Source organism: Aotus nancymaae, unplaced genomic scaffold, assembly GCF_030222135.1.
Source record: "Aotus nancymaae isolate 86718 unplaced genomic scaffold, 86718_ANA_hifiasm-v0.15.2.pri h1tg000002l, whole genome shotgun sequence".
Lineage (NCBI taxonomy): Eukaryota > Metazoa > Chordata > Mammalia > Primates > Aotidae > Aotus > Aotus nancymaae.
The window spans coordinates 14,289,047-14,306,429 of record NW_026988413.1 but is presented as its reverse complement, the minus strand read 5'-3'; the positions used below and the strand labels follow the sequence as shown (position 1 = coordinate 14,306,429).

Below are 17,383 nucleotides of genomic sequence, written 5' to 3'. Positions count from 1 at the left end.
CCTAATTCATATACACTGGTATATCTTTTCTCCTCCTCCCCCTTTCTTTCATTTATGAAAATGAATATATTTTATTTAACTTTCTGTAGGGTGTATGTATTTTTAAGTTATTGTAATTCACATTGAGAAGGTGGCACGGGCCAAAGATGAAGTCTGGATAAAATCCATTTCTCTATTACCTCAAAAGAGAGTAATACTGATTGTGGCCCTCCCACCTGTTCCCTTACACACACACACACACAACCCTACTCAGATGCACATATGTACACACACATGCATACACATGTTATGCTGGAGAGCAGGGTCCAATGCCCACTGTCTTCAGAGTGAGGCCCTCTCATTACCCAAACCACTCTCTACTGTTTTAATGCAGAGCTCCTCATTAGAACTCGACTCAGAGCTGCCTTCACATCCTTGTTCTGCAGACTGTAGATGAGAGGATTCAACATGGGGGTCACCACAGCATAGAAGAGCACCACCAGCTTTTCCTGCTCAGCTGAGGCCATGGAGCGAGGCTGCATGTAGGTAAAGAGGGCCATCCCATAGGACATGGAGACCACAGTGAGGTGGGAAGCACAGGTCCTGAAGGCCTTGCGGCGTCCATGGGTGGAGCGGATCCTCAGGATGACAGCTACAATGTGGGTGTAGGATAGTGAGACCAGGCAGCAGGGCACCAGCAGCACCACCACACTGGAGGCCACTATGACCACCTGATTGAAGGTGATGTCCATGCAGGCCAACCTGATCAGTGCCAGTGTCTCACAGGCCACATGGTTTAGTACGTTGTGCCCACAGGTGGGCAGGTACATGGTGAGTGCCGTCTCCATAGCAGAATTAGCCAGGCCCACGAGCCAAGAGACAGCTGCCAGTGCCATGCAGAGCCTTGGGCTCATCACTGCTATGTAACACAGGGGGTCACAGACGGCCACATAGCGGTCATAGGCCATTGCGGCCAGCAGCAAAAATTCGGTCCCTCCAAGGGCCAAGGAGAAAAAGAGCTGGGTCCCACATCGGGCAAAGGAGATGGTCTTCTTCTCCAGGAGGAAGTGCACCAGCATCTGAGGGACCCCGCTGGAGGTATAGCAGATGTCCACGAGTGAGAGGTTGCAGAGGAAGAAATACATGGGCAGGTGGAGTCGCATATCCAGCCAGATCAGGAGCAGGATGAGCCCATTGCCCAGCAGGGTCAGCAGGTAGGCGGCCGCAAATAAGACAAAGAGTCCAGCCTGGGTCCCCCTGTCACTGGAGAGGCCCATTAGGATGAACTCACTCACCCAGGTCACGTTGTCGCTTCCCATGGAGCAGGTGGGTCAGGCTACCAGGGGAAGAAGTAGAGTTAGGAAAGGAGAAGTTAAGGTCTCACTTTACGAGTCGTGGGTTAAGTCCTGGGCTAGGATTGGAGACAGGACTGGGACATTGAACCTCACTTCTTCAATCTAGGTGGTTAGGAGGGAATGCAAAGCTCTTGTAGAAAGAAACATTTGGTTTCTGACACTAAACCAAATTTTGAGAGATTCTGAAGGATGAAGTTACTGTTTTGGCCATCCTTTCACACCTAGGACCCAGCACAGTTACAGTTGTATAGGAGGTAATCTATCAATGTAGAAGGAATGACAGAGAAAAAAAGATGAGAGAAGGAAAGAAAAACTAAGGAAAGACAATAGAAAAGTGGAAAAGGAGGGAAGGAAAGTGGAAGATAGGAAAGAAAGGAAGGATTCTTCACTGTGAGGTAGCAGTGGGTTAAGTATTGTAATCAGACACGAGAACCATAGGGATGTCCTGGGGTTTCTCAGCTCATTTCTTAACTCTGGATTGAGCTGCTCTTCATGCTGTTTCTAGGGCCCATCGAGTCTAGACAGGAATCCTCTCACATCCTTTTCATTTTTCCCACCAGTCCAGATAAAACTGAAGTCCTTGAAACCAATATCTACTAAGTCCCTGCTGGTGTGCCAGGGTCTGTTCCAGGCATTGGTTACCTGCCTGTGAGTAAGAAAGGTAGAAACATGGGTCCTTGCATTCTTGGTTATTATAATTTATCCAGGAACACAGAGATTACATCAACAATTACAAATAATTAATTAAGTAGAATTGTGCTAAGTGCTATAAAGGAGAAGAACAAGGTTAGTATTTGGCTAATTAAATTTAGAGCTTTGTAATTAAATTACCACAGTAGTTATGCCTTACTCCCTAATAACATGCAATTTATAGAATGAGTTTCAGGCATTTATTTCTACGTTTAAACAAATGATTAACAAAGTAACGTGATGCAAGCATTTGAAAACCAATGATACTCATCTATTACTACTGAATATAAGGTGATGGAAACCCACTGAATCTTTTTAAACAGGGTGAATTCTCCCTTGTAGCTAAGGTTTCGCCAGGTCATCTCCCTTCTACCATGCTGACTGGTCCTCTTGAAAAATAGAATTAAGCGCCATCACTTTTTCTTAATAGAAATATAATCTCCAGGTGTATTTCCTGCTCTTAAACATATCTAATTAGTAAACCAATTAATTTTTTAAAAAATTATTTGAGCCTATCAGGCACTATGCTTCCAACCAACCTAGGAAATTCTGCCTTTCAATGTCAGGAATTTGTGTTTAGAAAATCAACAGTGCCAGAAGATCAAATAATAAATTTAAAAAAGATGGATTTTGGTTAAATCTGAGAATCTAATGAGAGCATGTTTGTGCAAGCCACTACAGCCAGAGGACAAATGCAATCCATCAGCATGAAGAAAACCAGAGTAGAAACAGAATAAAATACAAGAGAGCTGAAATGCATAATTCAATTTGTTTCTTCTGGCTGGAAACATTGGTGGAGGGAGAGAGCAGAGGACCTGGATGGAGCCGGCATCTTGTCTGCGTTCAGCCCTGGCCCTGCAGTGGCCAGAAGGTGTCACTGTAGAAACTGCTAAGAATAGAAACTGGCCTTGGGTCCTCAAGGTTGGAGACCAGATTCTAGGGTCAGAGCCAGCAGCTGGAGTTTTGAGTACTGCCCTAGGGAAATGGTGCCCTTGTATCAGCAGAAGTAACTCAATGCTGATCTACTATGATAGGTAGGCTGCTTGTTACTACAGACAGAATCTTACCTTCAGAGTTGGTCTCAGAAATGGAGATATCCTCCAGAAGGTAATCACAAGTATTTAAAATAACAAGAAATACAGAGGCCAAGTGTCTCATTCCTTTCATTTTATAAACAAGGAAACAAAGGAACAGGAGTGAGGTGATTTGCCCAGGTCTCAGATCTACCTGGAGACTAAGCTGGAACAAGGGTCAGGGCTGCCCTGCGCATCTAGCTCTCCCCAAGCCTATGAGTGAGGGGTAGGAAGGAGTTCTGAAAAGCTGTGGTCTAGGAAGGGAGGCATCTGAGGAACCTTAGATGGGAAGCTCAGGACAGCCATCTTTCCTTGTAGAGAAAGACATGTGGTGCGTGGGTAAAGCTTTGAATGAGAAGTTAAGGAGTCTGAGTTTGAGTTTGCCTCTCCCATTAGTCTGCTCTGTGCAACTTACTTGACCTCTCTGAGCTTTAGTTTCTTCATTTGAAATGCATAAATAATAATAATGTCTATTGCACAATATTTTAAGTAAGATCAGATGAACAAATGAATATGAATATGCTTTTTAAAGTACTAAGTAAACTTAAGTGGCTGTTACTATGCTCAACAAGTCCAAATTACAGAGGTTAAAGTCTACCCAGAGCTATGGGGATAAGAAACAAGATGAATATGTGCTGTAAAGGTCAGAAAGTTAACAGAATATGGGTCATAAGGCCCCTTGAAATAAATTATATTGCTTAAACCACCTAATTAGAGAGACCCTGTTAAATATAGCGAAGAATCAAAGTGGAGGGTTCACCTGTACTCAACAGGCAGGTAGTACATGCTGTGCACACAGTGGGAGCTTAGCACTATTTTATTCCAATAAATTTTGGTGATGTTTTTAGATGATGAAAAACTATTTTTATTGAGAGATGGCCTTGTTCTTAGCTTTTTGGAACAGAGAATTTTATTCCACTTTTCTCACCTTGGTAAACATGTCCTGAGCACCGCTCAGTGCCTGGTCCGGTGGAAGGTGCTGGAATAACAAATCAATCGGTCGGTCTCCCGCTTAGGAACTCAGCCTGCAGGGAGAATAGAAAGAGTGAGTCATCATGACCTTATCAGAGGAGGTTTCAGAGGAAGCTTGATGAAGACGTCTGGTAAGAGGAGACGTAGAGTTTGGCTATGTGATCAGCTAAGCAGATCTGTACAAATAATAAAGTTGAAACAAACAACAAAACAAAACAAAACAAAACATAAACAAAAACAAAAAACAGTGCCCTTGCCTCTTGAAAAAGTAGATGTGGTTTAAGTTATGCTAAGATTCATGTAAGGAGGTCTGGGCTTCAAGCTGTATCAGTAAACCATCTATGTATCTATTGGGTCCATTGCTACATTTTAAAGCCAGTTTCTTCATCTACAGAATGAGCAAGTTAGATTAGGTCCATTAAGATTTCTTCCAGCTCTAAAGATTTGTGATAAGCGAATATACATAATCTGTGGTTTAAAGCAGTATAAAAGGGAAAAATAGGTCCTTTGGTCTTTGATTGCTCTAAGCATGCACAGCTAGTGGGAGTGGGACTGTAGGCAATGAGGTATAGGTTAGTGGGTTTTGGTTCAAAGGATTCAGATCACATACATAGCTGACTGGGGAGGTGTCAATGAATGGGACTAATCGACTCAAAAGCAGAGACTGAGGAACTGGGGAAGAGGACTACACTGATAGAAATGGCAAAACTACTTGGGCCAAGGCTGAAAGGCTAGCAGCCTTCTGATATGTAAGCCTTCGTCCAAAGTGTGTCCCTGGTAATTCCTGGATTGGAATGACCCCTAACACCAAATTTTCTACCAGATCTGGGACCAAACTTGCCTTAGTTCCATACGAATTATACTTCCTGATGGTTCAGAATATTCACCATCGTCTTTATCAAGAAAAGATGAAGGTCTATGTCTATCGTTGGTTCCTATCCCAATCCCAGCCCTTTTCCGTTCCTTCTTATCTCCAACAGAATTGAAATGCCTCAAGGCCACAAAAAGAACTTTCTCCCTTTTGACTTCCATTCCTTAGTTTTAAAAATGTGTATCTATATATACTGAGCACTTCAGTTTATGCTGTTGACTGGATGACTGACCAAGAACTAGGACTCCATGAAGTGGCTTGAAAACACTGTGTTGCATCATCTAGGTCATCGGAGGAATTCAAATAGCCTCCAACTACAACCAGTGAGGAAAATACAGTGGAGGATCACAAAACAGTCCCGGCTGCTCCCAGGGATTTGGGCTTTATCCTCCCACCACCTCCTCGTAACCTTCCTTGTGGGTGACTCACCAAGGCTGAGTGCTCACTTCATGCACGGGGCATTCTGAGTGTGGAGATGTACATCTCTTAGAAAGTCCTTGATACGGTTGTTCATGCTCTTCTTGGGGATGCAGGTTTTACTTTGTCAGTATTAGCTGGTAACTTCAGAATTTAGGCATCCCCAGAGGGCAATTACTTGCTCTTGGTGTGTTTCTTGCTCATTCTTTTCCACAACTACTTCTCCACAACCACAGCTCCCTTCTCTGCTAAGTTCCCTGTGGAATACATATTCTAAAAACATTTTATTTCAACTTTTAATTATCCTTCTAGTTGCTAGCATAGTGAGCCCTTCTCTGACTCTTTTATATCTTTTACTGCCCTTCAACGCTGTGGCATCACTGAGGACTTTTGGTAGAAGTCGGGAGACAGAAACATTTACTTTTCTGACCTGGTGGGAAGGGACTGAAAGTAATTGGGAAGGGAAAGAGAAACTGAAATTTTAGAACCTGGTCCCCTTCCCAAAGGAAGAAAATGAAAGCACCTTCTCCTCTCCTCCCACACACCTAGTTTTAGTGACAGTGACATCTAGTTTTAGAGTGTTGAGGACGTATGGCACATTTGAACCATTATATTTATGGGCTGGGAGCCATTGAGAAGTCCCAAGTTCACAGTCATTAAAATAGTTCTGCAGGTTTCTTGATGGTCTCCCACATTACATTTCTGTTGGGTTTCCTTTGCGTATTTTCATATCACTAGAAGTTTTTTTAAGCAGCTTTCCTGATACTGATCTTCCACTTCTTGGCCATCTTCCACAGTTTTAATTTCTTCACTGGAATTACTAGAAGGAGCAGAGGAAACAATGGGTCAGGATGAGGTTTTATTCCCAATATTTATCTATTCATTTCTATGGTAATGGAACATGAGAAAAAAGAGAGACACCAATGTGTAACCCACTAACATTTTTAAATAACAATTGACCAATATTGCAAGATGAAAGTTCACTTACCTGAAAGATTTGTCATCATAATGACAATGGATCAGGGAACTGTTGTTTAACTTCATGCTCTTCCCCTTTGGGCAGGACCTGAAGAATCTCAGGTTTATCTCTGCTGCTTCCACCACCCAGGTAAGCTCAGGACCTCAAAGGACCTAGAGCTTTCTTCACCTCACTGTCTGTGGATGAAAAAAACTGCTAGAACTTCTGACTGAGAGTTGTAGCCAAAGGTTAAGAAAGAGAGCAGCAGTAGAAAGAAAACCAACACGTGAAGGGTGAGAAGAAGAGAGAATGACACCTGAGAGGTGGGACCCCTGATGCACTTCAGAGGCAGACTCGGTATCAACGGACACAGGGGACTCCAATGTAAAAAAAAAAAGCTGTTGGGAACCATCCTCCGCACTACCTCCTACTCTCATCTAATAAAAATGTTTCCCTGCTGGTAAAAAAGAAAAATGCATCCTTCTTACTTTTCCAAGCAGTAAGGTTACAGATAATATGTAACTAGATTTTTTTTTTTTTACAAAGTAGGTTAGAAAATAGTAGGAAAAATAATATATATACAGTTGGATGTATATAAAGATTGAAAAGTAGAAAAAGAACAGGCAGGATGACCACAAAATGTCTATGGGTTAATCTCTGGGTAATAGGATTATAGGTATTTTTGTTTTCTTATTTTTTGGCTTATCAATATTGATATGGCTTGGATTTGTGTCCTTGCCCAAATCTCATGTCAAACTGTAATCCCCAGTGTTGGAGGAGGAGCCTGGTGGGGGCAGATTTCGCTCTTGTTGTTTTCCAATAGTGAGTAAGTTATCACAAGATCCGGTTGTCTGAAAGTGTGTGGCACCTCCCGCTCTCTCTCCTTCTCCTGCCCCGGCTGTGTAAGACGTGCCTACTTCCCCTTCACCTTCCACCATGATTGTAAGTTTCCTGAGGCCTCCCCTCCATGCTTCCTGTACAGCCTGTGGATGGAACCATGAGTCAATTAAACCTCTTTTCTTTATAAATTACCCAGTCTCAGGTAGTTCTTAATAGCAATGTGAGAACAAACTAATACAAATATTTCTAAATGTTTATAATAACATATATCTTCCTCTAATATGAATCTAAGTGAAATTTTTAAAATTCATATATCTGATAGAGACATATGCAGGGTCTAGCCCCGCAGGGTCTAGTGGGTGTTCTTTTGTGTGCAGAGACCACAGATCGTAGAAAAAAAAGAGACAAGGACACAGAGATAAGGGAAGAATTCAGCTCATGTCGGGAGACCACTGCTACCAAAAAGGGGTGGAGTCCAGCAGTGGTACCAAATGCCTGGGTGCCCTGGTATTTATTGTATACAAGGCAGTGGGGCAGGGCCGGAGAGTGACTCATCTGACATTATTGGTAGGGGTCAAGCAAATTATGTACTGAAAATATATGGGGCTGTGTGGGTAGAGTTCAGGGGACCACGTGGGTATAGTACAGAGTGTCACGTGGGGACAGCACAGAGGGCCCCTCCCTCTCAGGTAGCCGCTGCAAGGAGGGGAGGCACTTACGTCAGTATCTTTTTCTGCACTTACCAGAGACAGCAAAGGCTTTTAGGATTCCTCTATTCTTACTTCTCATAGCTTCTAAGAATTTACAAGGGCTCATTGGGTGGGAACATGGAACATGAAAGTGGACAAGGATGGTGACCATCGGAGCGCAGCACCACGGAGAGGTGTTTAAACCCCTGGATGTCTGTGGGCCGGCCTGGCTAGTGTCAGACCTTCCTCAAGAGCCGGCAGAGCAGAGTTTTCTCTGAACTCCCCAGCGAGAGGGAAACTGCCCCTCATGGCCTGCTAAGCAATGGGGCATCTCCCTAGACATTGGCGTTATCGCAAGTCTTGCCTGGTAAGTAAAGGGCACCTTCCCAGGCGCTGGCATTACCGCAAGGCATTTACTCTCACCTCCTGATCACTTCTCACAATGTCCCTTCAGTTCTGAATTATATTTCACCAGATTATGTCTATACTTTAAGACTAAAATGTTCCTACACTAAAGATTAATAGAGAATAATGGTGTAATAAGATTATATAATTATGTGATTGAACCTAATATCTATTTGGTGTCAATTCTATAACTATGTAATCAGTTTATATTTAAGTAATCACTTATTTATTATACTGGACAGACTGTGCCTTTAGTCTCCTGCCGTCGCACCTGGGCAACTTTATTCCCACAGACATATCACACTGAGATAGTGATATTAGGAAATCGACTTGCTGTCTGAATGCCTGGCACTACTAAATAGCCTTTGGGCAGCCTAAGTGATCATTCAAGGGTAGAGTAAAGATACAATTAAAGTTGTATCTCAGCAAAGTAGATGTAACTATAGGTTTTGGATTATTTATACCATCAGAGATAAATCTGGAAATATGCAATAGTGGCAAACACCCTGGACTAGAGGCAGGACAGTGGGATTTACTCCAGCTTTAGTACAAAGAGCTCTATGACTTTGTACAAGTCACCTAATCTCCCTGGGTCTGTTTCTTTGTTTGTAAAACAAAGTGGTTGGATTGGATCTAAAGATCCTGAAGTTCTAGAAGTCTGTGTTTTTCAGCATGTACATTACAGCATTTTCCTTTCATTCTAAATTCTGGATTCTGAGGTCTGAGACTAAAATCATTCCATCACGAGTTCCAAACTGGACTTAAGGAGACAGGAGGAATCATTTCCTTTGAGATTGACCTATACCGGGAGTTTCACTGAAGAAGGCAATGAAAGACCCCCAGCCTTGGACATAATTGATTTCCTGTGATATCTGTGTGGGCCCAGGCCTGCTGCTCACCTGGGTCTTTCCCCTTTCACTCCTTTGGAACTGCCTCACCACCACCCACTTTCCTACTCTTTCCTTCCCCTGTTACTAGCAATAGTTTAGTTCACTCCCAGGGAACCACTCTATCTGGTTCTCAGTTACTAATCTTTCCATTCAGCTCTTTCCATTCCATTTTCACTAGAATTAATATTTCTCCCTCCTTCCCCAGTGAAATGTAAACGGTACCTTCTGGGAAGCATTTTACTGGAACTGACGTCTGCTATGCTTGACAGCATCTCCAACAGCCTCGGATACAACTCATCATGAATTAGCTCTGCCATGACTGGGTTAGTATACGGTTCTGCTTCCTGTCTCTACACGCTGGAAAAATTGAATGTGGCATTTCTATGCTTTGGTCTTTGCTCTGTACATACCCAATAAATGACTTAGGGGAAAGCAATTAAGTGGTAGTGATAGGGATGAGTAACTAAAATTTAATGAACACTAAATGCTTTATAAGAATCATCTCATTTAAACTTTACACAATTTCCTTATTATGTATTAACATTGGATGGGCATTGTACATTCCATCTCTAGAAAAGAAGTCTTTCTGAGGGACTGTGTTAAGGAAAACTGAGTCCACAAGGGGCGTGTTTCCAAAGGCAAGAGCTTGCCAGTGCCATGCCTCTATCCACATCCCCATCTGGGAAGTAAAGTTCTTTGTCTTACTTTCCCACGTGTGGACTAGGTAGAAATTCCAGGTGAGCCTCTTTGTTCAAAAAGCCTGTGAAAAGCTCTGGGAGTTTGTGGAGCTAGCAGCCAATCCAGTATCAAAGTCAAAGATCAATCACTCCAGCAGAAGTTTGAAAAAACTCCTCTCATTAAACAAGAACATGAATGGGGTGGGAATAACTCCAAGGTTAAAAACCTCCTGCTCCTTACCTGTGCGGATATCCCCTCTGGATTTCCCTCCCATGGCAGTGTGGGAGCTCTCTCTCCTTCTCTCTTTCTCTTCTCTTTCTGCCTAAAAAAACCACTATCTGCTAAACTCTGTGTCTGTGATATTTACTTTGCGTCTGTGATACTTACTCGAGTGGTAAGCTCACTGCGCCTCCAGGGCCCCTTCCCCTATTCCTGGGGCAAGAGAGGCTGAGGACCTGGGCACATCGGATAGGGGAATTGGAAGTCTCTGGGATGCCCCCGCAGCTCTGCTCCTGTCCCCCATTACATCTTTGGTGATCGATGGGGAGCTGAGCCCCTGCGCCCTGCCCAGGTTACATCTTCTTATAAATTACAAGTACAAATATGATGTCCGAACAATTTTTACTTCAAGATCAACTTGTCTATATGCTGGGATAATGAATTTGAATACTCTTCACTGATGTTCCCTGAAAACATAGCTACTTTGTTTTCTATATCGTCTTCCCTTCCTGAGTCTCTATTCTATGGGGTTCTGTAGAAAGAAGACAAAAAGCAAACCATACAGCAATTAAAGGAACCTTAGTTTTTTACCGTGTAAATGGTCTCTGTTAACTTAAAATGATCTTTCCAGATAAATGTTTACTTAACTTGAAGTTCAACCTTATATCAGAGTGGCTTATTTCTTTGTCTTCTTTATCAACAGAGCTTCTGGGTATAAGACAAAACCTGATAGTACTGACTCATAGGGCTTCGATGGTTGTGTCGAATCACTCTCCCTGCATGCTGGTCCCGGTGCTGGCTTCTTGAGCTGGACAGCCATTCTTATCTTTGCATATTCACATGTAGGGTCCAGCCCTACAGGGTTCTGTGAGCCCCTCCTGGCTCGTGCGGAGATGAGAAATTGTAGAAATAAAAGACACAAGACACAGAGATAGCGAAAAGAGAGTCTGGGCCCAGGGGTCCACTGCTACCCAAATTGCGGAGACCAGCAGTGGCCCCGAATGCAAATCTGGGGGCAGGGTAGATAGGGCATGGTAGTGGTCGGGTCAAGTCCATCACGTGTCATTCAGGTAGCAGCTCAGGAATTTCTGGTACCTGAAGTGAGGTAAGGAGCGTAATGCATCAGCACTTTTTCCATAGTTATCAAGAAAGAACTAAGACATTAAGATTTATATTACTATTACTGATTATCTTTTCTAAGAAAAAAGGAACCAGGCGCAGAAGCCGAACATGAGAGTAGACATGGAAGGTGACCACGGAAGCACAGCATCACATAGAGACAGTTAAGCCCCCGGATGTCTGTGGGCCTACCTGACAGTCGTCAGGACTTACCACAAGAGCTCGGAGAAGTCGGGTTCTCTCCTGACTCCTCCAGGGAAGGAGACATCTCAGCTATTTTGGACATCTCCTTCCCTAGCTGGCTAAACAGTGGGTGCTTTTTCAGCACTGGTGCTGCCGCTCAGGCAAGGCGCCCTCCAGCAGCCCTTATGTGGGCGTGACAGAGGGCTTAGAGCATCTTGCCTTAGTGTCATTCATTTCACAATGTCACCCCAGGTTCACACTTCCGATCCGAGAGGCATTAGTAAAAGAATTAAGATCACCTATGAATAACTAAGATCACATATGAATAACTAATAACTACTATGGTTATATTTCTAGTTACTTTCTTCTTCATTATTTATATGGAAATAGGCTGAAGGTTTTTGCTCCTGCCTTGGGGCTTATGGGATCTATCCCCTACATGCACATGGCAGGTTTCTGTTGAGAAGCAGTTTATGTGGATCCAGCCTGTGGCATCCACTGTTGGAGGCTGTGGCCAGGGATCCCATGGACTGTTTGTTCTCTTGGCTTTGTCAAGGCTTGGTGGCCACCTTCTTGTTGAAATGGTCCCACTTCTGGTTTTCCAGTGCTGTTATTCCCCCAAACACACACACACCACCTCCCAGACATGACTGATTTCTTCTGGAGCCCTGGGTTGGGAAGTCCATTCTGTAGCCCTCAGTGATCCGGCCGCCTTTTCTCCACCAAGCTGATCCCCTCTGGCATGTTCTTTGTTTGAGCTGCCAGCTGCTTTCTGTTTCTGCTCCTCCCATTTGAGGCAAACAGGAACCTGAGGCATGCATTCCATGTTCTAGGGAGCCAGGAACATGCTCAGATTGGCTCCCATGGTACCTCCTTCACTGCTGCTCTTCTATCGTCCCCCAGCATCTTCAGAGTTTCTGGGTCACCTCGAACAACAGTTTCCTGGCAGGGCTCTGAATGGGGATCAGGAGAATATTTCTACCTTTGGCCTCTTCTTTTCATCCTACCTCTCCATCCTCAGGGCCTCCGTCCCTTGGAGGGCTGGTTAGAACACATATATTTGATTGCCTGCTTCTACGAATTTTCTCTTCCTTTATTTCTTCCCAAGCCTGTGTCAGAAAGGGAAGGCTTTGCTCCCTTATGGAATGCAGGATTTCCCTTATGTCATATCCTGAGTTCCCTAGTTTATAAAAATCTCAGGGTTTAAATCCAAAGGTTGTGGTTTTGATATTGGTGCCTCAGGGTTTCAGAAATTTGGAATTAATAAAGACAAAAGTAGATTGGTCTATTTTTCTGTAAGTGTTATTCTTGTACCTACAATTCTCCATATAGTGTCCATCTTGGACAGGGAACTGGGCATCTCTTCTCTTCGTTATCGAGCTCGTCCTGCCTGCTTCCAGTGGACAAACTGGGCCTTTATTTTTATTTCTTTCTGTGGCTGTCCCTCTCCTTGCCCATAAAGGAAATTCCTCTTGAATCTCTGTGCTTCATCAGCATCCCAGTCCTGACTCAGTGCTCAGCCTCATCTTGGCCTTTGGCCTGGGCTGCCAGTCATTCTGTTCCATTCCCATCTTTCATGGGTGCAGCTGTGGATTTATGCAGGGGATGGGATGATGAAATGCAGCCGGGACAGGGTACACAGCAGCGCCAAGCAGCTACAAGGTAATCAGATTCTGAGCACTAAACACAAGGCACATGGGACATTTTTCTTTTTCTCTTTTTGAGATGGAGTCTTACTCTGTCACCCAAGCTGGAGTGCAGTGGTGCAATCTCTGCTCACTGCAGCCTCCGCCTCCTGAATTCAAGTGATTCTCCTGCCTCAGCCTCCTGAGTAGCTGGGACTACAGGCACCTGCCACTACGCCTGGCTAATTTTTGTATTTTTAGTAGACACAGGGTTTCACCATGTTGGTCAGGCTGGTGTTGAACTCCTGACCTCAGGTGATCGGCCCACCTTAGCTCCCAAAGTGCTGGGATTACAGGCTTGAGCCACAGCACCCAGCTGACATGGAATATTTTTTTTAAAGCAGGTTGCTTCTTTGTGAAAGGCCCCTCTCTCAGGTTCCCCAGCCTAATATGGGTTTGGCTCTAAAGAGGGGACAGAGTCTGTGTCATGTCTCAGGAGTGAGGAAAAGAAAACATTATTCTGTCACATTCAGAACAACTCTACAAGGTGGACAGAGACTGGGTCAGAGGTAGACCACTGGTAAAGAGCCAGTCAAGATGAAAATTGGGATATGCCTGATGTCAAATTTCAAATATTGGGCATTTTTTACTAGACCATGCCGTCGCTCACATTGTCTTCTAAAACTGGTTGCAGTGGAAGAAGGCGGAGGTCTCCTCATGCTCTGACGTTGTGGAATTCTGTGCAGAGGTTTGCAAAAGCAGAAGCAATGTCTTTCTGCGGTCAGGATCTTTTCAATGACCGAATCAAGCAAAATGAGGTCTCTTAATACTCAAAAGGATCACAGAAAAGAGTTCTGGCTGGGTGTTTCCTCCTCTTCTTAGATACAGTTTGCTTCCTGGCCTTGAGTTAAGGAAGCTGACTCACTTTTATTTCTAGAGCCTTCTGGCCTCCCTCCAGGCCTAAACATTTGCCTCAATATTTTCCTAACATTTTGGACCTGGTGATAGGCTGAATAATGACCCTGCACATGTGTCCACCTTCTGTCCTAATCTCCCAAGTCAGTTTCTGTTATCTTCTATGGCAAAAGGGATTTTGCAGAGATGATCAAGTTAAATGTTTTGAGATGGGGTGATTAGCCTGGGTTAGCCAGGTTTGCCCAATATAATCACAAGGGTCCTGAGAGAGAGAGGCAGGAACATCAGCATCAGATCTTTCTGCCTCCCTCCATCTCCTCTTTAGGGTCAAGCCCATATCAAGCTGGGGAAACTGTGATGGGCCTTTTACAAAGAATCGAACAGGCTGCTTTAGGAAAATATTCCACATGCCTTTCATGTAATGCTCACGATCCGACTGTCTTGTAGCCGCTTGGTGCTGTGGCTTGCCCTGTCCTGGTTGCATTCCTTCTTTCTTCCCCTGCCCCCATAGATCCACAGCCCCAGTCAGCTGTATCCATGAAAGAGCTGAATGGAACAGGATGACTGGCAGCCCACGACAAGGGCCAAGAGATATGGAGATAGAAGCAAGAAGTTAGAGTGACATGAGGAAGGGGTCACAAGCCCAGGAATGCGGGCAGCCACTAAAAGCTGAAAAAGGCAAGGAAATGAGTTTTTCTCTGAAGCTGCCAGAAGGAACAATCCCAGCCAGTGCCTTGACCCTAGCCCAGTAAAATTGATTTTGAACTTCTGACTTCTAGAACTGTGAGAATAAATTTATGTTGTTTTAAGCCACAAATCTGTGACAATTTGTTATAGCAGAAATGGGAAACAGATTCTGATCTCTTTCCTTACTGTCATCCCAGGCTGCCCTGGCATTCATTCATGATTAAAGCTCCTCCAGTTTGTTCTCCAGACTTTGAGTCTGATCTCCTTCTTGCTCTCCAAGTGCTTCCAGGTGGCACCACTCTCCCTCAACAAGAACATTTCTGCTTCTTACCTGTTTCTGTCCCCTGCTCCAACACATGAGGAGTCAGAAGCAGTCTAGTGGGGCCAGGGAGAGGAGGGAGGTGAGGAAGTTAGAAAGGTTAGAGAAGAGAGAAGAAGCCAACGTTCCCCACTTTAAGCTTTTAGGGTTGGGAGTCAGAAGCAGCTTTATCTTAAAACAAGGTTTAGAGTTTTGATTTTACCTTGGGCTATTTTTTTTTTTTTTTACAAGTTACTACAATCGAACTGTTTTATTAAACATATAAATGTACTTATTTTGTACAAAACACAGTAACACTTCCTTTCCTCTGCCCCTGGAGGCACCACCACAGAACTTCATGTTCACAGAAACATACCGTCATGACAAACAGCAGTCACGACAAGCAGGAAAGTGCAATTCTGAAAGTAATGCCACACAACCGAAGTGGGACACAAACAGGCAGAGGCCAGCAGGTTACTCAGTTAGGGCTCTGCCTACAAGGCCCTGGTCCTGCTCATCTTCTTTCAGCAGGAAAAATTTTAAAAAGAAACTCTCAAGCACTATGTAAGTACTCTCCGGGTAGCGTCCTTCCAATTCCATCTATCTTGATGTTGTAACAAGCTTATTCGTAACTTCCTCAAGAAATGCCACCCTGGACTGCATCCCTGTCAATTGTCCATCTCCCTTTGAGCTTCAAACAAAACAAAATAAAACAGAAGAGCAGTATGTTTCAAAAGGACGTCAGTAGAGACCTTTTACACGTGAAACCTACTTCCTAGAAGCCACCTGGCCGAACGTATGCAGAGCTGGAGACAAGAGACTGTGAAAATAGGTCCAGCTGTAAAATATCTCAGGCACCCAATTAGATCCAGTCATTCTGCATCTGTGGATTTAAAATGATCATCATCCACAGTAGAAGAGATGTGCCCCTCATTGCTCAGAAAATCCACAGCTTGCTTGATTGAGAGTACAGACATGTGTTTCAGCTGGTTCTTGAGATCTTGAAAGTTCAACCCTTCAGGTCTTGGACAAGCCTTAATCAAATTCAGCACCTGGTTTTGGGCCACAGTGAGGCCATTTGCTGGCATAAAGCTATTCCCACCAAAGTTCCCTGCTTCACTCATTCCTGGATTGCTGATAGGTGCTCTCCCCGCTGAGGGCTGGCCACTGGCTTTGCTCAGTATCATGTGTGCATTAATCACTTCTAGAATATGGGCAGTGAACTCATTCATATCCTCCAGGGGCATGATCTTAAAGGCTACCAGGCTCTTTTTGTTCTGAAAAGATCTCAGGTGGCCTGCCACTTTCACATATGTTTCTGGAGGAACCACAGTGTTTTCACTGCTGGCGTCATCTGTGTCAACCCACTGGCGAACATCCATGGGTGGAGCTGTCATGTCATCTATTTTGTAAACAATGTTGGTTGGAGCCTTCTCCGTATGTCTGATGATCCCCACAATAGTGACCTGTGAAATCTCAACATTCCCAATTCTGAACACTTCATCAACCAAAGTGGCAGAAAGCAGCTGAGATATAGTACAGGGCACAATGTGCTGGGCTCGGGCTTTTGATTTCTTTTCGGCCTGAGAAGGTCCGGGCGATCCAAAGCCCCCCGGGGACTGCGTGTAGCCGCCAGCTCCCCCGTAGTTGGAGCTGCCATAGCTTTCGAATCCACCCCCATCATTACTGTTCCACATCTTGGTCTCGATTCTCCACAAAGAGGGCGAGAAGGTTTGGATCTGGGGAAGTTGCGGAACAACCCAGAACTCGGCCGCTACTCCGTGGCTCTGGATACTTTTTTCTGGCCACCTTGGGCTATTTTTAAGTCTGCAGTGAGAATGTTTTGGGGACTTAAAGTGAATGAAAATGTTTTGATTTTCTGGGAGGATCCAGAACATTTATGCTTATTATGGATTTAGTCCAAGGCAAGGGGAAGGACTATCCCCACAGTGCAGGTTTGAGGCATGAAGATGAGAAAGAACACAGAAAGAACGCTTATCTGATTACACTTTGTGAATTCAGCTTGTTCAATAAACCAACTCCCCAATGAGATTACATTCTCATCACAATCTTAAAAATATCCAGTCCAAGGTAAAATCGAAACTCTTAACCTGGTTTTAAGATAAAGCTTCTTCTGGCTCCCAACCCTAAAAGCTTGAAGTGGGGAATGTTGGCTTCTTTCTCTAACCTTCCTAACTTCCTCACCTCCCTTCTCTCCCTGGCACCCACTAGACTGCTTCTGACTCCTCATGTGTTGGGGCAGGGGATTTGAGATCTTGTGGTCTGGGATCTGGGAATTCCATCCTGGTTGTGACATTTTCCCAAGATTTTCAAATATTTTTCAGTATCAGATACACTCTATAGTGGAGGCCATTTCCTCTACTCGGCTGACCAAGACCCCTCTGGAGGTAGCATAGCCTTGTGGCTAAAGGTTCTAGACCCTGATTGTGCAAGTCTGAATCTTGGTTCCCACCTTGTGCATTTACATCAATGGGCAAGTTAAAGTCTCTACTGCCTCAG

At 44.2% G+C, this 17,383-nt stretch overlaps 2 protein-coding genes across 2 annotated transcripts; both read right to left on the bottom strand.

Annotated features, from left to right (window-relative positions):
* Positions 1-356: 356 nt before the first annotated feature.
* Positions 357-1,298, bottom strand: LOC105713662 (olfactory receptor 2F1-like). The gene has a single exon (XM_012447435.2). The coding sequence runs from the start codon at positions 1,296-1,298 to the stop codon at positions 357-359; it is 942 nt and encodes a 313-aa protein (XP_012302858.2).
* A 14,105-nt stretch (positions 1,299-15,403) lies between these two features.
* Positions 15,404-16,684, bottom strand: LOC105713780 (replication protein A 32 kDa subunit). Its single transcript, XM_012447580.2, has one exon. It carries the CDS (start codon positions 16,558-16,560, stop codon positions 15,736-15,738), a length of 825 nt encoding a protein of 274 aa, XP_012303003.2. The 5' UTR covers positions 16,561-16,684; the 3' UTR covers positions 15,404-15,735.
* Positions 16,685-17,383: the final 699 nt, after the last annotated feature.

Bases quoted from the DNA above. Each gene is read 5' to 3' on its own strand.
- LOC105713662 (XM_012447435.2), bottom strand. From the start codon at position 1,298: ATGGGAAGCGACAACGTGACCTGGGTGAGTGAGTTCATCCTAATGGGC.
- LOC105713780 (XM_012447580.2), bottom strand. From the start codon at position 16,560: ATGTGGAACAGTAATGATGGGGGTGGATTCGAAAGCTATGGCAGCTCC.